Source organism: Filicampus tigris, chromosome 2 (assembly GCF_054856515.1).
Source record: "Filicampus tigris isolate MCC_2025a chromosome 2, RoL_Ftig_1.0, whole genome shotgun sequence".
Lineage (NCBI taxonomy): Eukaryota > Metazoa > Chordata > Actinopteri > Syngnathiformes > Syngnathidae > Filicampus > Filicampus tigris.
The window spans coordinates 14053623-14079445 of record NC_141218.1 but is presented as its reverse complement, the minus strand read 5'-3'; the positions used below and the strand labels follow the sequence as shown (position 1 = coordinate 14079445).

General features: G+C 42.3%; 4 protein-coding genes across 10 annotated transcripts; 2 read left to right on the top strand and 2 right to left on the bottom strand.

Annotated features, from left to right (window-relative positions):
• The first annotated feature begins 651 nt into the window (after positions 1–651).
• syvn1 (synovial apoptosis inhibitor 1, synoviolin) lies at positions 652–10006 on the top strand. Of its 2 annotated transcripts, none has more exons than XM_086015982.1 (16): positions 652–843; positions 2039–2190; positions 2294–2386; positions 2862–3014; positions 3660–3708; positions 3962–4065; positions 4164–4290; positions 5132–5231; positions 5996–6061; positions 6981–7097; positions 7250–7407; positions 8073–8213; positions 8303–8449; positions 8794–8977; positions 9086–9204; positions 9289–10006. In XM_086015982.1, the coding sequence occupies exons 2-16, from the start codon at positions 2059–2061 to the stop codon at positions 9468–9470; spliced, it is 1872 nt and encodes a 623-aa protein (XP_085872108.1). In that variant the 5' UTR covers positions 652–843; positions 2039–2058; the 3' UTR covers positions 9471–10006. The 2 variants fall into 2 exon arrangements, with proteins under 2 accessions (XP_085872108.1, XP_085872117.1); XM_086015991.1 differs by having other exon boundaries at positions 665–771.
• Positions 10007–10316: 310 nt separating this feature from the next.
• On the bottom strand, positions 10317–15583 carry gpr137 (G protein-coupled receptor 137). 4 transcript variants are annotated; one of them, XM_086016012.1, is made up of 9 exons: positions 15330–15582; positions 14844–14921; positions 13436–13887; positions 13283–13332; positions 12750–12990; positions 12510–12659; positions 12235–12360; positions 11190–11311; positions 10317–11106 (listed from the first exon to the last, which is right to left on the bottom strand). In XM_086016012.1, exons 3-9 carry the CDS (start codon positions 13814–13816, stop codon positions 11010–11012), a joined length of 1167 nt encoding a protein of 388 aa, XP_085872138.1. In that variant the 5' UTR covers positions 13817–13887; positions 14844–14921; positions 15330–15582; the 3' UTR covers positions 10317–11009. The 4 variants fall into 4 exon arrangements, with proteins under 4 accessions (XP_085872138.1, XP_085872145.1, XP_085872129.1 ...); XM_086016019.1 differs by lacking the exon at positions 14844–14921 and having other exon boundaries at positions 15330–15583; XM_086016003.1 differs by having other exon boundaries at positions 14844–15582.
• On the top strand, positions 14452–24169 carry pld7 (phospholipase D family, member 7). Of its 3 annotated transcripts, XM_086015958.1 has the most exons (13): positions 14452–14539; positions 15161–15315; positions 15727–15816; positions 16988–17860; positions 18971–19149; positions 20248–20428; positions 20507–20621; positions 20699–20826; positions 21003–21194; positions 21304–21443; positions 22803–22968; positions 23053–23152; positions 23228–24169. In XM_086015958.1, exons 2-13 carry the CDS (start codon positions 15187–15189, stop codon positions 23428–23430), a joined length of 2496 nt encoding a protein of 831 aa, XP_085872084.1. In that variant the 5' UTR covers positions 14452–14539; positions 15161–15186; the 3' UTR covers positions 23431–24169. The 3 variants fall into 3 exon arrangements, with proteins under 3 accessions (XP_085872084.1, XP_085872076.1, XP_085872095.1); XM_086015950.1 differs by lacking the exon at positions 14452–14539 and having other exon boundaries at positions 14943–15315; XM_086015969.1 differs by lacking the exons at positions 14452–14539; positions 15161–15315 and adding an exon at positions 15323–15596.
• smim19 (small integral membrane protein 19) lies at positions 23909–25767 on the bottom strand. Its single transcript, XM_086016038.1, has 3 exons — positions 25461–25767; positions 24553–24677; positions 23909–24265 (listed from the first exon to the last, which is right to left on the bottom strand). The coding sequence occupies exons 1-3, from the start codon at positions 25592–25594 to the stop codon at positions 24201–24203; spliced, it is 324 nt and encodes a 107-aa protein (XP_085872164.1). The 5' UTR covers positions 25595–25767; the 3' UTR covers positions 23909–24200.
• Positions 25768–25823: the final 56 nt, after the last annotated feature.

The window sequence follows — 25823 nt, the reverse complement described above, 5'->3', positions numbered from 1 at the left end:
ATGGACATTTTTTACATTTTTGAAGGGGACAGATGAAAAAATGCTTTTGCAAACAGGTAATTGGGTCTCTGGAGGGCTTACTCAGCTAAGCATATAAGCCAAGTCTGAGCCAAAAGGTAAAACAAGCTTGGCTGCAGTGTTAGCAGTAGCACATATGGTGTTAGCTGACATTTTACCCACATTAACTTGCAATAATCATGCTTGGTTAAATTGTTGCGGTGGATGATTTTCGTTATAAATTGGTTAAAGCCAAAAAGCAAGGTAAGAAAAGCAACCGTGAGTGTTGACTCCAGAGTAACATTCTAACTGCGTTGAGCGTTTCATAAACGAGCCTGCCTTACAATTTAACCACATAAATGACTTAAGAAAAACGATTAATTGCGAACAATAAGATTGTCATTATTTTGATTGTGTTAACTTCAAAGGCAAGCGAGCAACTTCCTATTGGTCCACGTTGAGTTGTACCGTAATACTCATAAAACGTCAATGGCGTTAAGCTATCCTAATACAGCCAGAGCCTAAAAATGTACAAAGATGACACCTGCATGTCTTATACATATTAAATAATGAGTATAGGTTGTTTTATAGAAGATAATAAATCTATTATAAGAGTGCCGTTGCACGACTTTATTTGCTGTTGCGTCGAGTCACCGTAAAAGCCGGATGTGATGTGGCTGCCAGACAGCAAGCCAAAGATAAACACGTAGCCCGAACAAGAGGGGCGAGACCTAGAAATATCACTGAAAGGCTGCTCTAAATACTCGAAATGAAGTGAGGAGAAGGACTTAAATACATTCGAAAACGAGGAAAAAATATTCTTGCAAATAAGCATACATTGGTTTGGTGAGTCCCGAAGAACGCTGACAGCTGTAATGCTACCGGCTAAGCTAGCTAATGTTAGCTGACATTAGCTAACCATCTCATTAACTGCCTGCTGTTGCTGTATTATTTTACGAGATGAATTAACGTTTCCTAACAACTAAACGTGTGATACTTCGGGGTTGCCTGTTCGTTAATATTTTGTAATTTTACGAGGACCCAAATTGGTCAAAATGTTGCTTGCCAAATTAAGTGAGTAAAGACCGTAACTCCAGATTCTATTCAAATTTAGTCGTAAAAGACTCACGTGAAACCAATATTAAAAGAAAACATTTTAGGACGATTCTAGTGATATCATTGAAGTATCATTTTTCCACGTAACAAAAGTTATCGCGTTTTAAAAGCAGTTAAAATGCACTCGCCGACGTCTTTATGCAGAGTCAATGGAGGTCGAGATTTTAGTTGTGACCTTTTATAAATGGAAAGCTTGCAAAAACAGAAACAGACAACATAATGGGGATATTAAGTCATTCCAGTCAAGTAGATCTCGGATTAAAAAAAATATCTAAATGTGTAAACTGCAATAAATATTCAATTCAAATTTTCAACACAAAATAATTTGAAGGCCTCCTTTTAGAAAAGTAATGTACAAATTTAAGGTAAAATACATTTTGTAAAATGCAGCAAATAAGGTATATAATAACAGTTATTGATCTGCATCATTTTATAATGGGTGTCATAAAGATTTTTTTTGTAATTAACGGAACATTACATTACACACGGAGGAATTTGGAGTTGCTAAGGTCTGTGAAGTTAGCGTTGGAAATGATGGCAATTATGAGCTATCTTGGCAGGTCAGAGTATTATCTATCACAAGTGACTTGACAAATTATGAGTCACAAAATGAGTCTGACCAATTTACTTCGAATGTGTTTTATGCATCTGAAAATACAGAAGAAGAAATACCTTTACTTTTATTTTGTAGAAAAGTGTAACAACGATGATTAGGAGAAATGCATTGGTGCAAAAGTATAAGTTTTGTTTGGGAAATCTAGTGACTTAAAAGTGAAAGTTCCATAAATATAACTGAGAGCATACAAATGTGTAAATTTTATTCATGTATTAAGTCTGTTACAAGAATGGTTTTACGTTGCTCTAATATTAGACACATAAAATTCCAAATAAAAATGAAAAGGTCACTATTCGCCTTCCGCTGCAGGAGCTGGAGTTGAGTCCAACATGGTGCGAGCAACCTTGGTGACCGTCACCAGTCTGGCACTGACTGGTGCTGTGGTGGCTCATGCCTACCTCCTCAAACATCAGTTTTACCCAACTGTCGTCTACCTCACCAAGAGCAGCCCGAGCATGGCGGTAAGGGGATGCTTGAGTAAAATGCCGTATAAACTCATTTTTTGGTGTGTGTAGTGACTTTCGGATTCCTCAAGAACTGATGATTGCCTATGTGTTGTTGTAGGTGTTGTACATTCAGGCCTTTGTGTTGGTGTTTCTTTTGGGGAAGTTCATGAGGAAGGTGTTTTTTGGACAACTAAGGGCTGCAGAAATGGAGGTAGTTTGAATATGTAAAGAACATATAAAAGTTGATGTACAGTAGGTGTTGTGGACAACTATAATTTCCAAACCCATGTTTTTGTTATTAAAAGTTGATACCAATACAAATCATTTAAAAACTTCTTCCACCTATAATGTGTAATCCTGCCGGCACTTTAAATGGTGCCATTTGTGGGTCGACTCCCTTTAAACAGGTGTTTGAATGTGATTGGTTATTTATGAACATAGCCACACCCCCAGTTACTAGTGTGCGCGCACACGACTCAACTCACATTATCTCGGTTGTTTTTTCCCCCCCACTACCCCCCCCCCCCCCCAGTTCAACCGTTCTACACATTCATGTTAAAAAAATAAATCTTTTTAAATGATTTATCTTGATGATTTATTTTAATATCACGAAATCTGGTGTTTGCACAGGGGTGTGTAGAGATTTTCTATCCCCTTGTATGACATCCCTTTCTCTCTCCCAACAGCATCTCATTGAGCGTTCCTGGTACGCAGTGACCGAGACGTGCCTGGCCTTCACTGTATTCAGGGATGACTTTTCCCCACGCTTTGTTGCCCTGTTCACACTTCTGGTCTTTCTTAAGTGCTTCCACTGGTTGGCGGAAGACCGCGTGGACTTTGTAAGTGATTACAGAGACAGCTGTCATCTTGTAGACATAATAGAGTGTGGCTGTGGCTGAACAAACAAATTCAAATTGACATTGCTATGTAGTGAAATGCAATTTTTGGAGAAAATGAACTCTAATTGTCTTCCATATTGATTCATGGTTCCTATGTACTTATTTTAGCCTAAGCCAAACTATTTATGTATAACAAATTTATTGGAATGCAAATTAACTTATTGCTTTCATTTTGTTAAAAAGAAAAACTATGTGAAGAGGACCTTGAAAAACATGATCACACATTAAATCGCAATATTGAGGGGGGGAAGAAATCGCAATTGAATAATTTTACAAAATCGTTCAGCCATTTCCGGACTATAAGACGCACCTTTATATAAGCCGCACACACTCTGTTGTTTGTCCTCATTTGGTCACGGATAAACTATTCCAACAGGCTTTGGGTGCACTCACTTCTTATGAGCTGATTATCAGTTGTTTTTTTTTTTTTTTCCAGTCTTTTATGTGTCAATGTTGACATGTCACATGTTTAGCAGCTTTTGCTCTGGAATGCTCCGCTGCTGCATACATCTTAAACTTCAGCTTTGCAGATTCAATGTCTGCTATGCATGGAGTGTGTTAAGCAGTCTCTTTTTTGTCTGTCAGATGGAACGAAGTCCGAACATATCCTGTCTTTTCCACTTTCGAGTGTTATGTAAGTACACACACTGTCAATGAAGATAATGCTCTTTCAATTTCTCTGTTGCTCTTGGTTTATTATTTTCACTTCTTGTCTTAATCGCGACACCAAAATGAACTTTGTTGCACGTAACAGTGTGAATGCAGGTGCTCTATAAATCAGCTTCCAGTTTTCCTCTCCTCCACCCCGATGCTGTATGCGTTTCACTGTCCAGCTGCTATTGTGCGGATATTTTCTGACTCCGTTTCTCGTTGCTTATGTTCTCCAGCTCTGATGGGGCTGCTGGGAGTCTTGGACTTCCTGTTTGTTTTTCAGGCCTGTCAAAGCATTATCACCCGAGGAGCCTCTGTGCAGCTTGTTTTTGGCTTCGAGGTTTGTCATCTTACAATAACTACCAGTAAATTAGATTTCGACATGATGTGCTTGCTAAATTGTGCATGTTTAAATGTTTCCTCTTTTGTGCACTTCAGTACGCCATCCTGTTGACCATGGTCTTGACTATGTTCATTAAGTACATCCTGCACACTGTGGATTTGCAAAGTGAGAATCCCTGGGACAACAAGGCTGTCTATATGCTCTACACAGAGCTCTTCACTGGTAATTGTGCGCTTTTTGCATACTTAAAAGTTGTATAGACAGTAAGTATTCTTTAGTAAGAAATCATATTTGCATTGTTCAATCTTTCCTGATAACAGAATTTCCTTATGTGCGAAACGACTACGGTACATGTCCTGTATGTGTGTTGATTTTTCTCAGACTTGGGGAAAAAATGAGGCTATTTTGAGTTGTTTTGTTGGCTTCATTCTTTGCTGTATGAAAATGTTTGTCTGCGTATCATCATTTGTTGCTAATTGCAAGAAACTGTCCCGTTGATCATCAGTGACGTCTGGGGATTCTTGTGGATACAAAAGCATTTTTCATGCCATCTCCATAGCTCTCTTGCTGAACGGTGGCTTTGCATCAGGACTTTTATCGTAGATTCGAGTTTTTCCGACTCCAAGTGTCTCCTGGATGCATTTCACTCTCTCTTTCACGGTCATTACCCTTCTACTTCGTTTGGATGCCATGAACTACAGACGAAAATGTAAATGAATAAATTTAAAATCTTTCGCAATTTCAGTAAAACGTATGCTAAAGAAGTAACTTGCATGTCGCCGTTTTGGATCCGATGATGGCGGAGCGGTCAGAATTTTTCCATAGTACGAGCGTGGACTGCTTGAGTTTGCGCTCACTGCGTGCTTCGCTATTGGTTCCGGGTTCCGGATAACGGAACTTCCGTTGTCAGGAATCAATCGTTAATGTAATGCTCTATTGGAGTAGAAAATTTAATGCATACGTTTTTTTTTTCCGGGTGAGGGAATTTCTGTTTGACAGAGGTCCGTAGGTGGGAATACTTACTGTATATTGTAAAATAATCATGGGCAATTATCCATTGCAGGTTTCATCAAAGTTCTCCTGTACATTGCCTTTATGACCATTATGATGAAGGTTCACACTTTCCCCCTGTTTGCCATCCGGCCCATGTATCTAGCTATGAGGTAAGGAGTAAGGTCACATATATTGAAATAAATAAATATATATATATATATATATATATATATATATTTTTTTTTTTTTTTAACTTAATTCATCCAGGTAAGGGCCAACAGAGAGACCAGATTTTCTTTTGCAATTCCAACCTGGTTGTAGCAGAGTAAAAGAAATTAATAAATGTAATTAGTTGATCAATTATAATCCTTCCGTCTTGAATGTGACCATAAACAAGGCGCAGTGGTGCCTTAAGATGCAAGTGACCTGTCTTTAGACATACGAGCCACGTGAGATCCGAGCACTGTGGTGGTGGCAGTGAGCTCGCCTCGCACGTCACAACATGCAGCAGTTTGGCAGATTGAAAGTAAATATTCCACTCCCAGTTGAGGTTTACTGTCAAATTCTACAGAAAGCAAAGAGAATTACATGTTGTGTTTATTTAAAACAACCACATAACATTTCTTAATGCTAACACATGAATTGTTATGTTTTTTTTGGAGGGGGTGAGGCTGGGATGGATTTACAGCATTTCCATTCATTTCAACTGGGAAATGTGATTTGCAATGCAAGCGTTTCGAGTTACAAGTGTGTTCACGGAACACATTCAACCCATATGTTAAGGCACAACTATTAATTTTACAGTATGTTTGTTATCATTTTTAGTCATGTTGAACTACCCTGAACCATACTGGAATTTCTTTAATGGTGTCCATTTGTTTAGCTAAATCCAAAAGGCATGTTTTACATATGTTTATGTTCCTTCGCCTTTCAGACAATTTAAGAAAGCTGTAACTGATGCAATAATGTCTCGGAGAGCCATCCGCAACATGAATACACTGTGAGTAATGCAAGCTTTTTCCAAAAGTACTGCATGATAAGCTTCTGGAAACGTGGATGACTTTAGTTTGAATCTGTTGAGAAATGAATGCTGTTTTGTATGTGTGGTTCGCTTGTTTGGTGGGTCAAGATGATAGTGTTGAATTCACAATTGATCAAACAAACTTTGCGAGAAAACAGCCCAGAGTTAATTGTAAGTAAACAAAAACATGTTTTATGTTTGGACATGCTTAATTATTGTTGACCAGTTGTCTTCAATTAGCACAATTGTCCTGGTTGGATTCAAAACTTAACCAAAGCAACATAGCAGTCCTGCAGTCCTATGCATAGAAAGCAAATGAATGTGTTTACGGTTTTACTTGGGTGTAGTATAAGTGTCATGATTTTCAACATCTTAACTGATTTTTTAAATGTGAGTGACCACACACAATGAGGAAAAAAAAATCAGCTTGTTTTCTGACTGCTCTTATAATGTATAGTCCACTCGATACGAGAACTATTTTTTTAAATTAAAATAAACATCGCACCACGCACATTAAGATCACTTAAAATTGTGAGTCCCTACCTAACCAGGTGTCTGCCGTAGTACCAAGACTGACCTGTGAGAGGCAGCACGGAGCCACAGGCAATCCAGACTGCTGGAAAATACAATGAAGAAAGAAGCTAACTGTTAGCATACTCTGTGGTTACAAACTCTCGTTCCTGTTATTTTTATTAGCGTGAATGACTTGAACGGGCACATCATACAACCACGCAACACTATCAGCCGCTGTTGAACATGCTCTAACATTTACAATTGTCTGACCGACAATAACCTAAGAATAATTGGTCAAGAAAATATTAAGCATTGTGCTGCCATCTACCAGTTTAAAAAATATATATTTATATACATGTATTTTTTTTTTTTTAACTTTTTACAGATACCCTGACGCTACTCCTGAAGATCTGCAGGCCTCTGACAACGTTTGTATCATCTGTCGAGAGGAAATGGTCACTGGAGCAAAGAAGCTACCTTGTAATCACATTTTCCACTCCAGGTAGGTCTTGTTGGAAACAAGACTCCAAACAAATCTGCATTCTTATAAAAGATGAACATGACATTAAAACACTTGATCCTGATTAAAGAGTCAGTTTTTGTCTAATCATGCTCACAGTTAAAGCTTCTCTTTGTATTTGTCCCGGCGCGCAGTTGCTTGCGTTCGTGGTTCCAGAGACAGCAGACGTGCCCCACCTGTCGCATGGACGTCCTGCGGGCTTCCAACAACAATCCCACTCCTACCCCTGCCCAGGCTGCAGCCCCTGCTCCAGCAAACGCTGCGCACGTCCCTGCTGCCCAGCCAGCCAATGGTGAGAGCATCGAGAGACAAAATTTCATCAACAACAAAACACTCATGTCATTAAATTGCCTGAAAGAGAAATCACCCCAAACACATTTTTTTCAAGAATATGTTCCCAAGCGGGCCCGCTAGTTGAAACACAGCATTCTGATAAATTTTGCGTTTGTGGAATATTTGAGTTAAGCAGCAAAATCCACCCGTTTTTAGCCATCTCAGGGGGGCGGCCATTTTGTCACTTCTGTCGACTGAAGATGACATCACAACTACTCAGGGCTCAGGGAACGACCAATCACGGCTCAGCTTCAGAAAACAGGTCGGCTGTGATTGGTGATTGGTTACCCGAGCCCTGAGCAGTTGTGATGTCATTTTCGGTTGACAGAAGTGACAAAATGGCCGACCTCTGAGATGGCTAAAAACAAGTGGATTAACTCTTTTTCCACAAACGCAATATTTATCAGAATGCCTTGTTTCAACTAGTGGACCTGCATAGAACATATTCTTGAAAAAAAATGTTTGGGTTGACTTCCCAATATCAAATTGCCAAACCAATTTAATCAGACAAAAACGTGGACCTCAAAAGTGATACATGTGTCCGCAAAGCGAAACGTTTAATTTTGGCTTGCAAATGATGTATTTGCAGTTGGTGGTTTTAATTTGCTGTTCTTTCCATTCTAGTGGCTCCCGGCATGTTGCCTGGCTTCCCACCCGGCCTTTTCCCCTTCTGGGGTCCATTCCCCGGCATGCCTCCGCCAGCGGCGGCAGCCCCCGGCGCCGCCGACGCACCGCAGGGCAACACGGAGGCGGCGCAGGCAGCCGGTAGGTCACGTGACGCCAAGCGGTCGAATCGGCAGTCAAGGTGAAGCGAGTTTGCGGCGTTGCTGAGTCTGAATCCATGTTTCCATCAGGTACCAGCCAGTCCACTTCATCCAGCGCGGACTCAGCCACAGCTGCCGCTCCAGGCAATGCCATGCCGGGATTCCCCTTCTCTATTCCCCCTCCTCCCTTCCCAACTGCACCATGGCTGCCCATGCCACCACCACCTCCTCCTTTCAGTAAGCTTTAGCTGTATTTGCACTTAAAGCGGAGGTCAACCCAAACATGTATTTTTTTGGAGAATATTTTCTATGCACTCCCACCAGTTAAAACACAGAATAACATTGTCAACCTTGCATGTCCTTTACTTCCTGTCCACATGTACTGAACAGCATTTGAAGTTTCAATAGAAAGTACGATTATATCAGCATTTAATCAGAAGCCCGTAGTAGGAGCGACCTCCAAGGGTTTATGAAACAGCACCACCGCAGTTGTAGATAAAAATAGCACCCAAGTAGTATGATGCTGATCAGATGGAGTTTCCATTGAACTGCTCTGCAAACTCTCCTCTCTTCACCTGCAGTGTCGTCGATGCCTCCTCCTCCTCCGTCTCTGTCGCAGCTGTCAGAAGAAGAGCTTAGGGAGCTGGAGGCCGAGGGCCGACGGGGCCTGGAGGCCAGGCTGCAGTGTCTCCAAAACATCCACACCCTGCTGGACGCCGCCATGCTCAATATCCACCATTACCTCAGCACGGTCGCCACGCTCACGTAAGTAAAACGTCTTACTCTGACTATTTAGGGCACTCATATCCTTGTCATTTTCTCCATGAAAACTTGAAAATGGAGACTATATTTTGGGGGGGGATTTCGCCGCAGTCCTCCGAGGTCTGACAGCAGCACTGGAGAAGCCAGCGGGACAAACCGCTCCGCTTCCTTTTCCACGGCCGGCGCGAGCGTGGATGAGCCGAATCAGGAGAAAATCTCCTCCCCTAGCGGTAAGAACTTCCCCTCTTGGAACTTGTGAAGTTCCAATTTCCATCTTGTTTTAAGCACTCTCGATGTGTTTCTTTGTGACCAAGTGAGCAGAGACCCAGTCCAAATGGCCGAATCTGCTTCCACTTCCACCGCTTGGGATGGTGAGAGAAGAAACCAAGCGGATGGAGGATCAGAGGACGAGGACGGCGAACCGAACGCCGCCGAGCTGAGGCGCCGTCGGCTTCGGAAGCTTGAAACGGCACCACTTTCACCTGCAGACGATTGAAATGACTGCGGACCAACAGGAGCTCTAAATGTGGATCATCTGTTGGTCCTCCTCTTGGCACCTCTCACCTTCACCAAATTGGGACTCAAGATGCGGGGGTTACACCAGGGGATCTTTTGCACTCCTGTGTCTATGTTAGCATGTTTTTTTTTTCCTTGTTTCACTACACACAATAAATAGTGGAATGAGAGGACTGCAGGCACTTGTAAGTTGAGAGGAACTTGGAATGGGCTTTGTGTTTAGTGAGTGGAAAACACTTTAGTTTGTCTTTGAGCTAGGTGCCTGCACGTTAATTCTTTTTCTTCTTTAACCAGCTGGCTTCGGTAGATGGCGTGTTGCTTGTTACACTGCACAGTGATCTTATCTGATCTAAAAAGGAAGGTTGATCAACATTTTCTCCCCTTTACAAATCAGCACGATTTGTATCCTGTTTTTTTAAAATGTTGCAGGTTCTGTGACAGATTTATTTGAATGTGTACATAGTGTATAAAGAGTTTTATTAGGGTGATCTGTACATAAAGGAGAATAAACTGCGACATTTTCTTTCGGGCTATGATTAAAGTTAATTGTTGGAAGTTTAAGTGTTAACGGTTATGGCATTTAGAGGAATGCTCAAGTCTTTTTTTCATCACAGGGTAAATTGTAGTCTCCCTCAGGGGGCCAGTTTGACTTGAAAATCATAAATGTATAATCCCCTCATTGACCCTGGTGAGGATAAGCAGTGTAGAAAATGGAGGGATGGCTATTTTCACAATTGCCCCTGCATTTCATTATATATTTAACACCCAGAAGTCAGGGAATAGTTATATATATGCGGCTTAGACAAACTTCACACATGCACTTAGCAACAGGCTGGACAAGCATTTTAATTGCTTACACAGTAAATGTGATCCAGTCAAAGCCGTATTGAAGTCGATTTCTACAACTGTCAGCCAAACTGTTAATACAATGAATAAGTTATCGGTAAAAGTTTCATCAAAATACATGATCATCACAAAGGGAGAGAGTATAGAAAAATTAGTATGGAAAATATTTTACAAAAAGTAGCAGGTAAATCTGTGGGATAGAAAAGAATGCAGTGACGAAAAGCTTTCAGTTTCCGTCTAACAGTGATGGATGAGTCTCCATTCTGTCATGACAGGTCAGCCCACTCTTTACATACATTCTGAAGAGGAATGCTAATGAAGCTTTTCAAGGAAATTTAAGAGCTTATTTACAGTGTTTAACCACTTTCATAGTTGATTGTCCTCAAAACCCAAGTTCAACCTTGTCAGACAGCGCCGACTCACTGTTTGGCATTCTACGTCTTCCCTGTTGGTTCCCTTTCATAAGAGACAATTTTTTAAAATGTAGTTGTTAAAAACACTAGAAAAGTGCATATGTAATATTTGGTGACAATTCCTGAGGTTTTCAGTGCAAAACAACACTAACAATACACAGACCAGACAGATGGAGGTTCTACTGGTTGGCAAGCTGGTTTTTGTTTTTCCTTGAGATGACCACCATCAAGAACGTCGTACCCACGCCAATGTTGGCGTGTCAGTTTTGGGGCGTGGAGTACAAAGAGTGGTGCTGGGTACTCCGGTCTGGGAGTTTGCCGGCAAATAGGAGAGGAGCGGTCTCAGATCCGTACCAGCTGACAAAAAGATAAATGTAGTTAAGAATTCAACGAACACGTGAAGTAACAGCCTTATGGGGGTAGTCAGTCAGCTGACTGACCTTGAGTGAGGCTGGTAGGTCGAAGTCCACGGAGGAGCTACTTCCTCGTCGTTGCCTTGGGGGTCATCGAAAAAATAAGGGCGAGGTAGGATCCTGTTGTTGACAGTCAAGTTGCTGACCTGCTGCCATCACAAAAAAACACATTGTGACTTTTTAGAAAATGGATAGGGAAGCATAGAGAATACAGTGGTGCCCTTGTGGTCATACAATTTCAAATTCAACCGTCATTTGGGGGTAAAATTTGGTAAAAAAAGACCATAATGGCAAAATCAAGTTACTTTTTTTTTTAAAATACACAGCTTGATGGAAATGGCATCTAACGCCTATAATACAGTCACACTGCCACAAAAACAGTTTCACAAGTGACAACTGCAATAAGTCATTTGTATCGCAGAGGATAAAGAATTAGTGTTTAGTATAGAATTATATATTATTTCAGTTTCTTTAATACATTTGTAAAAAATTCTACATTTCAGTTTTTTTCTGTCAAGATGGGGTGCTGAGTGTACATAAATGAGAAATAAAATCAACTTTTTTGATTTTGGCAAATGGCTGCAATGATACAGAAAGTGAACATTTTCAAGGGATCCGAATACTTTCCATACCCACTGTATATTGTTCGTTTACATGTGTTGCTGGACCGTTTGTGTTCAAATCTCCATGCCTCAAACGTTAAACACCGCCGCAAAGATCCTATTTGTTAGCCTATCTATAACATGTCCCATTAGTGTTCGCATTAAGTAAACTAGCGGACTTCAAGTCAAAGTGACGCGGTTGTTTTACAGGAAGTACATGTATAAATTCTCAGATTTATATTTAGTTTGGCCGAAAAATTCTCATTTTGAGTGGCGTTAAACAGTTTGAGGCATCTTGAAGAACTCTTTGTTCGTATCTCAGGTACGGGAAAAAAAATGGCCCAATGACGGCTCGCACGTTGAAAATCTTGTTAAGTCGGGTCACCGCTGCTTCCACTTGTATGTCGAATAGGAAATGGTCTCTTTATGAAAGACCGCAGTCGATCATATTCATCAGTTACTTTAACAACCTCCTGTGTAGGCCGGCGAACTCTGAAGATGAGGATGAGAAGACTGCTGGGGAGCAGCTCCCAGATGAAGAGTATGACGCCAAAGGCCAGGTAGCCTCTGTCGCCTAGTTCATTACGCAGGTCAGCCTGTAAACAAAACAAATACAAAGCGGCTTTGAGGAAGCGTTTCGTCTTAGCACGCAGAAAACTTGTAATTGAGCCCTGACGAAGGAAAACGGCAAAATCTTGGCAGTGTATAAAAATGGAAAATCCATTACACAACATTGGACCAGCACCTGGTCGGAGACGTTGTACCAGTCAAAGTCAAAAGACTCGACATGGTGATGCTGAGACAGAACCAGGACGCTCAGATTGTAGCAAGCCCGGCTGGCAAACAGCAAAATGATCATGGCACCGAGTGCTGCTGTGCGACACACTGTGGTCCCCTGTGATGTTCCAAAAATATATATTACAAATTGGTAAAGACTACTGCAGATTGAAGACGAATGGAAATCAACATTTTATATATCAATCACCTTGCTGGTCAGGTAGGGGCCCGTGGAGCGCGAGTGTCGCGTCAGCAGCAGCAGCAGGGTGGCGAGCAACACCGCGTTCAGGATGAACAGCAAGTCGTTGACGAGCACCCGGACCAGGACCACATTCCAGGTCCGCTCCCCCGGCCACGCGCCTTCACCGCGGCCTCCGAGAACTGCGCAGCCCAAGTTGACGCAGAAGAAGATGGCGTTCAGCGCCCCGTACATGCAGCGGGCCCTACACCTGAAACAAAATGGATATTAATCAACTCATTCACTGCCATTCACAAATTTGTCTTTTCACAGTCCAACCATTCAATCCAAGGAAGTCATTTATATTTTTTTTAAACATTAGGCTAAAAGAGAGAGTACTGATTTAAATGGATTTTTTTTTATTAGTTTGGACTTGGATGATCAATTTCATCCAATAATATAGAGTATTTTTAAATACACTTGTTTGCATCTTCTGTGGTTCAAAGCACACGTTCAAGCAGGCTGAGGGTGATATGTTTCATCCGCATCAAATGTTTACTCACAGTTGTTTTTCCGCATCTGAGCTGTGAGTCTCCCTGGCTTTGAGTAGCACCTGTGGAACCAGTCAAACCAGACATCAAGTTTATCACAAACTGTGGCACATGGTCATCTTAACCGGTCATCTATCTTCAATTAGAAAATCCCCTTGGTCTCACCTGAGTGAAATACAAGTTGATGAGGCTCAGGGTGAAGAACTGCAGGCAGACAGGGAAGCAGTAGAGCAGCCAGTAGACCACCACGGGGAGGTGGTTGGCCTCCAGCGCGTTTCGAAAGTAAAAAGAAAACAAGGTGGTGCGCAGCGCCGCCCACAGCAGGCAGAGGAAAAGAAAGACGCTCTGGTAGCTCCATCGTTTGTGTCTGTAGAAGTAGAGAAGCCAGAGCTGGGCGTACACTACCAGGAAGAGGCCGCCGTATAGCACCGTGTACAGGACGGTAAAGCCGAGCTGGACCGAAGGGGCCAGGGCGGGATGTAGGGGCAGCGGGGCGGGCAGGGTGGAGGAGTTGGGAGGAGGGGAGGTTGTGACTGGAGCTTCCATGGCAGTCCTGGCACTTCTAGAGGTCCATGTTGACGACCCTTCGCTCTCAACCGGAAGTTAACGTGGGACACCTGTCGGCAGACACATGGACTCACTAAGTCAGACAGTCCACAGTGGAAGCCTCTGAGGGGAAAATGACTGGAATGAGCATCAATGAAATATCACATTTTAGGTACAGTCCTATAAGTTAGTTATTAAAATGAGAATTGTCCACAACTGACAGTAAAAAGAAAATTCCTTTTTACTTTTGTACTAATGTATATTTCTGAGGCTTTTTAACTTTTACCAACAGGAAGAAGATGTGGAATTTTGCTGCAAGCTTAGAATGGGAATAAGTAATGCCATCTGCTGGACAAATACAGTATTAATGAGAAAAGATATTAAACAGTCGACTGCAGTGTCTTTGGTTAACCTGGCAAACAGTAACTGCACAATGTCAACCAACCCCTGCTGCTTGCCTTAACATTACTGAAGACATAATACTTTTTCAAATGTACTTTAATAACATTATTAACTTTATTATTTTTAATTGTGTTAAGGCTGATTAGAATTAAACTACTGGCCTGTAATATATATCACGCTCAAGTAGTTAAAAAAAGGTTTTCTCGTTTACATCACACCTTGACTGCAGTTTGAGCTGTCGATCGTTTCGACAAATGAGGTTTGACATTTAAATTACCGGTACTTCCTTCTACGGCTTAATGATAACGACAACGTTAGCTTGTAAGTAAACCGTTACCGCTAACATTTGGGATTAATGTGCATGTATTTTTAACCACTATTCTGCTGCGGTACGAGGACATTTTGACAATAACAACCTTGACTTATGGACAATATCAACAGTAGTGTCAACAAGGTCGGATGTTTGTGTCAACACTATGCTAACTCTCCAGTGCGAAACTAACCGTTATTAACTTTGACCCTTTTTAGCGCAACAACGCGAGGGTTATCAATGTCATACTGAGTCGTTTGTTGTTATAACCAAAATGTTACAAAATGATCACTGGATTCTAACAAAATTACAGACCTTATTTCACGGGAAGCTGCGGTGTCTTCAGAAGACTGCGTCCATGCCGTTACTTCCGTGTTACGTCGCGTGCGTCACCTGTGATAGGCGTAGCCTCATGTTTGGATTCCAACCACCAATCCGCGATAGCAGGAAATCGCGGTTCCTTTCAGTTGTTTAATCGCGCTCTGACAGAAGTTGCACACTAAACTGATTAGATTTTTTTCAAGACGCAAAACCTAGCGGCGCATATTATTCAGTGAACACTTTGGTTTAACGGTGCAGTGCACTTCACTCGTACTTATTTCACACTCCGTACCATCGTTTCTATCATAAAGGTCGCTGAAAAAGTGGACGTTCAACAATGCCAATGGTTTTGCGACCACGAAAATCAATGCACCGCAGTGATGTAGACGAGGAGAGTGAAACAGCAGAAACAACAGCAACGACGAAGAGGAAGTCCTCCCGCCTGCAGGACAGACCAGCGTACGCAGTGAGTTACTCAACTTTTCCGCCTCCCTTTCCTCCTCAGTCGAGCGAAGAAAACTTCCCAGCGAGCCACGTAGTTCCTCGCGAACGGCGATCGTAGCAGCATCGCTGGCCGACTTAGTCGGGAAAAAAATTGAAGGAAAGGAAGAAGAAGCCGCAGCAGCGGGCTGGAAAACAAGCAAGCGCTTCACATTTACAGACTCTGGACGTGTAGCTAATCGTCACGAGCTTTTATTGTGGACTGTGAAGCGTTGTGCGTTCACAATCGCAACCTTCTGCGTCATGGTAGGTCGTTTCATTCTGAGCACGTTTTTTTACATAGCCCTGATGACTCATCGCTTTGTAGCTGTACCCACGCCGCATTAATTTTTTAGAGGCGCATTGGCTTTACTGACTCCTGTGTTTTCCCCTCCAGGAGTTCGACGACTCTGCCTCTGACACTGCGCACATTGAGGTGATGGAGAGAGTGCAGACTGATGATGAAGAATCCGTGGAGGATAACACGGTATAGATACACTGAATGCATGTCTATTATCTTGGTGTCTAAAGTGCCTTGTAAAAGTTTTTAGATTTTTTTTATTGCTTAACATTTTGGAAAGTACATAACATTTGTGTGCAACTCTACAATTATGTGCCACTTTGTGTTGTTCGATCACATACAATCTCTATTAAAAAACATTTAAGTTTGTGGTTCTGATGTGAGTGACACAATGACAAGGTTCAAGCGGTATGAATACTTTTTCAAGACACTATCTTTTAGGCTCTCTATCCATCTATCTGCCTATCTTTCTGTCTATCTTATATGTAATGTATTTCTTTGTCTATCCACCAATTTGTCTATCCACGTCTAGAGTATCTAGCTAGCTATGTAGCTGTTGCGGTGTCTATCAAGCTATCAGCTATTTATCTCACCTTTGCATCTTATTTATCCATCCATCCATCCATAATTGACAAGTGTTAAATAATTTAAGACAAATGGGACTCAGGTTAACTCATGTCAGCTGATGAGCCCAAAGTTCCAACAAAACATGGTAAAGCGACGTTCAACATTTACCTGCAACCAACTGTAAGAATAGATATTTTTGCTTGATTATATTGCCATAAATATAGACATTTATTCAACTCCAATTATAAATGGAGTAATACCAACATTGTTTTATTTACGTAAAGACTGATTTCTAGTTTAACATTATGGCTACAAAGTTCAGAGAAACTTTCCACGGATAGTGCCAATTGTACTACGCGTTGGAGTGTTGCGACAGTCATAAAGTTTTGCAAAGTGGCGCTTAACTGCAGTCGGGGACAGAAAAACGTCTTGCCACATGGAAATTTTGCAACGCTGCTAAAATGTCAGTTGAGCAGCCATTGGCATGGGAATGATGTGCTTAGAAAAATTAAAAGTATAAGTTGCCAAATGCTGATAGCCTCTCCCCTTGTCCGAATGCTACCTGAAATGAAATATTTACAAAACAAAAAAGACATGTACGGTGGCTTTTGGCACACCCTGTGTACCACAAGAAATGATTTCAGAGAAATGGTTGGCTGTTGTCTTTGTGTAATATGCTGTTTCCAGGCATGAAATGTGCAATTGAAACGCTAGATGATGTGTGAACAGATACAGGCTTCTTGTTTTCGTGTTTCCACCCACTTTCTAATCAGTGCCGTGTCCTCTTCAGGAATGGAAGCACTGCAGCGTCGTGCTGGACCGCCTCAGCGATAAGGCCGCGAGAAGAGAACCCGAGGAGAGAGACGACATGAGCCGCAAAAGCGCCAAGCCTGCCTCCCGCATCCCAACTTTCCATAAGCGGCCCGCTGGTGTGAGCGCAGAGCCGCCTGCCTCCAAAAAAGAGCCTCTCGTTAGTGCCGTTCAGTCTGCTGACAAACTTGCTGCTGTTGACACATCAAAATCTAAATTACCCGACGTCCGCGAAAAAATGCCACAGCCATTAGTCCGCACCCCTAAAGTCAGCATGGAGACCCTCACCATCCTGAGCAGCACAGAACAAACAGCTGCCCCCAAAGGCTGCATGTTGTCGGAGGCACTGCAGCCCAGTCTGATGGTGAGCCCCAGGCCTGCCCTTAGAGCGGAGGAGAGTTTCTCACCGGGGGAAAACATGAGCCAACACACAGAGATTGATAGCGCCACAAGCCGCCTTCCGTGTGTGGACCCCCTCAGCCATAATGCGCCTCAGGAAGAAACTCCACAAAGGCCTTCCATTGCGACAAAGATGAATCTTCCTCTGACAACATCCAAGGAGCTCGCTCCTCATGTTAGCCAAACAGAGGCTATCGTGGACGAAAAGCCGCCATGGGAGAGCGACGAGCCAAACGCAGCCGAGTCAAAGGACTTAAGAGCTTCAGATGTCGATAGCGAGGATGATCAGGCGTTTGATGATCAGGAATTGGATGATTGCGGCAGTGTGAAGGAACATGAGGAGCGAGCAAGCGAAATGGACAGCGAGGATGTCGCAAAGGAAGAAGCTCAAATTGATGACGAATCAATCTGCCCGGTGGTAGCCGAGCAGCTTTCCAAAACTCCGTCGACCAAAGTGAGTTTACGCTCACTCCCGCTGCAAAACGGTTGCGTTGCTCAGTTCACTACCTTATGTCCAATCCTATTTTCGCATCATTGCATTCCTTCTAGGGTTGAAAAATAATCTACTCAACAAAAGTATAAACACAACACTTTAGTTTTTGCTCCCGTTCCACATATTCAATATCACCATTTCTCAAATATTGTTCACAAACCAGTCTAAATCTGCTCAGAGTGGCCTTTTATTGTGGGCAGTCTAAGGCACACCTGTGCACTAATCATGGTGGATAATCAGCATTGGATCTGGCACACCTGTGAGGTGGGATGGAGTATCTCTGCAAAGAAGAAGTGCTCACTATCACAGATTTAGACTGGTTTGTGAACAGCATTTGAGAGAAACGGTGATACTGTGCATGTGGAAAACGTTTTAGACCTTTGAGTTCATCTCGTAAAAAATGGGAGCAAAAACAAAAGTATTGCGTTTGTCTTATTGTTGAGTGTGTCTATAATCTCAATTTGATTCATTGTTCAGCCTTACGCCTTCCTCACTACCTTCCTAGTTCACATGTGGATAAAACCAGACTCCTGTCTAGTGTTTTGTAGTCACTAAATGTTAGGGCCAACATCAGATTTTTTTTTTTGTCTGGTGCCGATTCCCATATTTGGCAAAATAAAATTCTGATAGCCGATCCGAATAATTTTGTATATAATGAATAAAATTATTTTTTTCGGGGAAATAGCGGTGTGAATATATAATAATATACTTTGTCCTATACTATTGAACTTTACAACAAAGAAAAATTGCTTCTTTTTTTTTTTGCCAATTTTTTGGGGGGTCGGTGGGACTTTGAATGTCATTTAACTTTTTCCTTATGTTGTATTCAAATTGACCATTCTGCCTGACTAAGGAGGCGAAAAGGACAGGTAGGGGAAAAAAAGTGAGTTAAACTCCAAACATACCTATGGTGATTGACTCAATAAGACGTATTATTTACAGGAGTTTACCCACACCCTGCGCAAATAGCTTTGGAACGCTAACATTCCGAAGATGTTTGTAGCTAAGCTTTTGCCCATTTCCACTCTCTGCTCCCTTCATGTTAGAAAATGTCCATTTCTCTTTTTGCAGGGATCCCGATGTGGCAGCTTCGCCCTATGCTTCTTGCTGCCGGCGACTCTGCTGCTTCTTGGTATGCACGCGTGGCGCTTTGGCCTTCCCACGTCGGTCAGCCAGCTCGCTGCTCATCTGGAGCTGCACTGGCTGGAGGGCATGGGCCCCATCACAGAGCAGTGTAGCAGAGATTGTAGGTGAGCAGTTTGTATTCTCATCTTTTGAATCACATTGCTTATTTACGACAGGAACACAGTGCTTCTCTCTGAAATAAGACGTTAGATCAAAAACGTGGGATGGCCTGTCAGTGTGCTTCCCGTAATTAGAAATACATTTCAAAGCAAACAATCAAAACAGTTCAAGGGAGGTCAGCCCTAAAAAAATGTTCTTTCCAATATTATGTTCTATGAAGCCTCACTTGTCTAAACACAGCATTCGGATTATCTCAGATGACGGCCATTTTGCCACTCTCTTGTCGACTGAAAATGACATCCCAGTTGCTTAGGGCCCAGGTAACGACCAGTCATGGCTCAGCTTCAGAAAACCGCTTAAGAGCCGTGATTGGTCGTCATTTTCAGTTGACACAATTTACAAAATGGCCGCCCCCTGAGATGGCTAAAAACGGGTGGATTTTGCTACTAACTCATACTCCACAAACGCAACATCAATCAGATGAATGTGTTTAGACGAGTGGAGGCGGACAGAACATGTCAAGAAAATTTGGGGGTTGACTTCCAACTGAAATATATTTAACTCATTCACTGCCATTGATGAATTTATGTCTTTTCAAAGTCCAGCCAATGAATCCCAGGAACTTAGCTATATTTTTTTTTCATACGTCAGGTAAAAGAGGGTCTGAAAATGTCTGGCAGTGAATGATTTAAAATCAAAGTAAAGAAATAATAAGTAGTTTGCTTAAATTACTAAAACAACATTATAGTGTAAGAACAAGTTTTTGGGAAACATTGATTTTAATCAATTGATTCCTATGAATGAATTAAAATGATCCATACCTATATACGGTTTAAAAAAAATAAAAAAAAAGGACCGTTTTTTTTTTTAACCAGGATTTAAAAGCATCTACACGAAGAGCCGACTTCACTTCTGTTGGCAGCTTATTCCATTAGGACGCTTCACCATGTTTGCTTTGACTCTGGGCTCCATTAATAGTCCCGAGTCTGTAGACCTCAGAGCCCTACAGTGTTTATATTCATTTGGCATTTCTTTAATGTATGCCGGTCATACACATTTAATTATGTGTATGCCAATGCATTAAATAAGGTTTCAATGTTTAGAGTTCATCTGGTGGAGAGCATCCCTGTGGGCTTGTACCCGTCCAGCCCATCACCGCAGCAGAGCACAACGGCCAGCTGGCTCAGGCTGCTGGACAAGGCCAACAGCTCGGTCAGCATTGCCGCGTACTACGTGTCACTGCGGAGCAACGATTCCGAGTTTGACGACTCCCTCGACGCGCAGGCAAGACGAGCGGCGGGGGCCTGTGACGGCTGTCGCCGCCCACATGTCCTCTGATGTTGTCACTTGACATGTTTACAGGGCAGGCAGGTTTTTGAGCAGCTGAAGCAACTCCCTTCCAAAGATGTGAAACTCAACATAGCCGTGAATGGCCCTCAGACTTGGACTTGGGACACAAGTGACTTGGCTGCGGCGGGTACATAAAGACTTTGTTTTCAAATCATACGCGTGGCTGGCCGTACGTTGACATTTGCGACGCTTGCTTTGGATCAGGTGCCAACATCAGGGAGGTGGATCTCATGTCTTTATCCGGAGGTATCTTACACACCAAGGTAATGGTGGTTGATCAGAAGCACTTCTACTTGGGTAGTGCCAACATGGACTGGTGCTCTTTGACTCAGGTAAAGGAGGGACGAGGAAGAGTGTGAACTGGTCAAATGATGAATTCATAATAATGAATATTCTGGCAGCATTCTTCGGGGGTTCTCGTGTGACGTGAAGAGCCGCCCGTGGTTGGCTCACACGAGCATCTTCCGTTAGCATGACCCAGGTCAGCGGTGTTTTTTGTGCTTCCCAGGTGAAGGAAGTGGGCGTCGCCGTGGAGGACTGCAGCTGCCTTGCTCAAGACGCCAGTCGTATCTTTGAGTTGTACTGGAGCCTCAATGGATCCCTGCCACCGTATTGGCCAGCTCGCTTCACGGCTCTCTCCAGCGCCCAGCATCCTCTGCGGGTCAACTTGAATGGAGTCGCAGCTCAAGTCTACTTCTCTGTGAGTTCAACCGTCATTTTCTGAAATTACTTTGAAAATTTCTCTTATTCAACGTTTGAGAAACATTTCCTGATAACGTCCCTCGCCGCTCGGGTTGTGTCTTGTGTAGAGTGCCGCGCCGCAGATCTCAGCCCGCGGACGCTCAAGCGATCTCGCCACCATCTTGTCCGTCATCGACGACGCTCGTGAATTTGTTTACGTATCTGTCACGGACTATCTTCCTCTGTCTCAGTTCACCAAGCCTCTCAGGTTACCAACTTCTCTGTCTGAATTTTAATGTGCATCACAATGTACTATATCAAATTGGCGGTTTGGACAAAAATGTGAAGTAGTCTTATTAGCACACAGTGATGAGCTATCTCTGAGCATTTAGAATACACCCTTCACACATGGCAAGAATTTTGATGAAGCTCTATTCAGTGCCTTGGATCATACTCGCCAATCATACGGTTTGTGTACTAATGTGACCAGATTTAGTTATCTCTCAAAAGTGGGTTCACACATCTCATCAAAGTAAATATTTTATTATATGTTTTCATTGGACAACACTGAAGAAATGACACTTTGCTTCAATGTAAGGCCAGATGGCAGGATAAAGTGTTGATAACTGATTAATCAGCCGATTATTTGAAACAAAAAATTGGTAATGGATCAAATATCTTATTTTTGGGTCTCTTGAAAGACTAACAACAACAAAGATACAAATTACAGGCAGGAATTTTCACTGTTTTACAAAGTATTTGTTGTTTGACAAAAATTGGCAATTTTTTTGTGTGCGTTTGGGGCGTACGAGTTGGTAAGGGGGAGTTGTGTGTTATATTTCAAATTTTGTAATGTATATATATTTTTTTAATAAAAAAAATAGGCCGATGATTGCTGATGTTAAACTATCTAATATTGGCCAATTAAGTGACATAATCGGTCGGGCCCAAGTAGTGCAATTTATTTAATAATGTACTGGTGCATTTAATGTAACATTAGATTAAGTCGGAAACATACCCATCAATATTTAAACCACTGGCAACAAAAGTGACTCCACCCGTTTGTGAAAATTCTCCTTCTGGAGTTTTATGGTGGTTGGCAAGAAACTGTCAGGTACATTACCACCACCTACTGGTAAAGAGTGTGAACCAGGTATGCCGCTAACCTAGGGAAAAATCTTAGTGAAAATGTCCAAATTGTGCCCGAAATCTCAATATTTTGCGTGGCTGCCATTATTTTCCAGCACTACTTTAACCCCTCAGCTCTTTGGACATTAATGGCTGTGTATCGCCTTACTTTGAATGAACAGTAAACTAGCTGTCCATTGATTACATTGTAGCAAAGTGTCATTTCTTCACTGTTGTTCAATGAGAGAAAAAAAAAAAACGTACGGGGTGTTCTCTCCTCACTTAGGTAAGATCATTTGTGTCCATCATGTGAGCTTCATTAGGGCACACTTTCTGCTTTCACGTTTAAATACTTTTCAAGTCTTAGCAGTGCCGTACAAAAAATCACTTTCAAGTGCAGCCTCCGATGTGGGACACACCTAAGCAATGTAAGGCTTTTTTTAAAATTTTTTTTTTAAAGCTCCACATTGAGATTGTGTCGCTGGTGTCCCGCTCTCAGGTTCTGGCCAGCCATCGACTCGGCCCTGCGCGCCGCAGCCTGCACCCGTGGTGTAAAAATCCGCCTTCTGGTCAGCTGCTGGGAGCAATCGCCCGCCGCCATGTTCACCTTCTTGCAGTCGTTGCTCATTCTCAACAGGCCGCCGATGAAATGTGACATCGAAGTGGTGTGTATTTGAATTAAGTGAAATTCCTGGAATTTTTGCAAACCTTGTCAGGCAAGTCTGAAGTGTTTTATTGTTTGCACGCAGAACATCTTCGCAGTGCCGTCAACAGCAAAGCAGATGAAGCTCCCCTTTGCTCGGGTCAACCATGCCAAGTACATGGTCACAGACAGAGTCCTCTATATCGGTCAGTCCGGTTACCCCTACTCTTGACGCAGCCATTCCCGCAGATCGCGGTAATGACATGTTTGCGTGTGGACAGGCACATCCAACTGGGCCGAGACCTACTTCACCCAGACCGCCGGAGTGAGTTTGGTGGTGAACCAGACTGACTCGGAGGTCAAACAAGGCCAGCGGACTCTGCAGAGCCAAGCGGAAGAGCTCTTCCTCCGAGACTGGAGGTCCCATTACTCCAGCTCGCTGTCGGTCGCCGACATCAGAGTCTGCCCTCGCATGGCGCACTGAATTATTGATGAGCATTTCTCTTTGCCGCCTTTCTAATTCATCTCTTCCTTTGCTATCTTAGCATGCTTTGTGACTGCCGCGGGAAACGTCTGTATATAATTGCCATTTTTATGGTTGGTTTCAAATCGTATTTTTGTACAGTTCGTGTGCTCAGTGCTGTTGAACTACCAATCTGAGCTGTACAGTTTTGTTTTTGGTTTAGTTTTGCCTGGAGAAATTTGTATATATTCGGCATATTTCCCCTGTTGATTCCAAAATTCACGGTATGCAACACAGATGAAAAATGTTGAATGCTGCTGAGAAGAAGAAAAAACTAGTGATGCTCTAGAACACTTGACAATTGAGTAGGAATGTCTCAAAGCCAAATGTGAGCGTCTCATGTTATGTCATCGTAGCTCTTGATTTATTACGGAATATTTCTCATGTCATTCAACTATAAAAAATAAGGGACCCGGATGTGTAAAAATGTTACTGTATGTTTCACTGAATAAAGTACATTTATTTGTTGCAATTAAAAGCATTTAATTATACGCCGAGCAAATCGTTCACACTTTCAAAGTTAGATAAATTCAAAACAGTTCAATTTAATTCTGTGTGCAAAGCATGCTTCATTTTACTCCTAGGGTGACAACGGGTTCCTCACATGTTCATGGCACCGAGTATAAGATCTTGATCTGGCCGGGGTCTTCTCCATGCATCATCGCAACTGGCCTAAATAAAGGAATTGTACTGTTCATCATTTTCTTGTCCAAACAAGACCCCTCATTCCGTCATTCCATGGAAAGCTGAACACTGTCTGTCTGGCCTTGATGCTGTTGCTGATCATATTTTCGAGCTGGAACACAGAAAAGAGGACTTCGGTTCGGATGTCACAAAGGACACTAAATACGATCCAATTTCACCCCAGGGTCTGAGAATTATTTACTACAAAAATGTATCTGTTCCACCATGTATATGGAAGCAATGAAAAGTGATTGGCAGAATAGTGCATAAGACTTTTCTTGACATTTTTGTTTAGTGGTGTGCAGTGAGATTATTTCTAAAGTACAATAATATATATGCCTTGGCACAGTAAAGGTTGGGAAGCACCGAATTCAACTGAGAAGCAGACTTGATACCAACCTAGAGAGTACATCTCCAGCTGTTGTCTCAGACGGACCTTCTGCAGGCTGTCGTAGAAGTTGGGCTCTGAGCTGCTCCCAACGCTGGGAGGCAGGGCGAAGATACGCATGATCTTCCGCTTATTTCTACATAACCAAACAAACAATTTGGCTGCATCACTGAAAGTAAATGGTGACCCTTTTTTTACTATATTAGACAAAAAAAAAAATCAATCTCATTCACGAGACAACATGCCTAGTCAACCGCGATGCCACAGATTATTTTCACGTTTCATATTTTCATACAGATATTTCAAAGTAGTCAGGTAAACTGAACATCACATTAGTTATCTCTCTCTACAAAATAGCAACTTTTCAGTTCATCTGCATCACAAACCATGTGCGGCTGTTTACGAGCTGCCATTTGGCGCTTTTGATGCATTATACTACACACATCATATTATTATTATTACTTCTGTTATTCTGAGTATATGTGACTGTTTTGTTGTATGCCTGTCAATCTGACCTGCTGCAAAACAAATCGCTCTACAAGGGACATTTGTGTGGACAAGTGAAGTGAAGCTTTTACTCTGCGTTGAGCACTGAGCACCTATGGAGAGGAAAATGCCATAAAAATCTAATATGTTGTCGTTATAATAGTTTCAGGGGTTGAAGTGAGTATGAGTTGTGATGTGCACATGAATATGAATATTGGTGACAAATAATTCAGGATTATTTGTCCCGATGGTTGAGCTGGACGAATCCCGTTAATTGAGGGTTGATTACTTCTTTTTCTTATCGCCATTGAAAAAACGTTTAACTAAATCCTAACTGGCAGTTAAAAAATGTTGGAATGCCCCCTGTACAATTGTACAGTATTGGGGTGACCACGTAACGATTCGAAAGATGAGGTAGAAAGAGTGTGCTCACTTTCTGGCGTACATGAGCAGTCCGAAGCTAACCAGAATAACGAGCAGGTAAACGTTGGTGGCCTCGTTCCAGGCTTCGTGGACAGAGTAGTCGATGGACTCGGGCTCGTTCCCCAAAAGGCCGTGAGCCCCCATGCATACACCGCGTAAGCGCTCGAACGATAAACTACCTGAAGAGCTTTGCTACTCGAGTAGCTGTAAAAGACTTAATACAATAAACTAAATTGCTTTTATGCTAAACGGCAAACTAGCTACTCTCCGTTGCAAACATAATTACGTCACATATTCCATACACTTCCTGTTTCCGGTAGATTGTTTTTCAAAAGACAGTGTCATCATCACAAGAAAAAGAAATGGCCCAAAT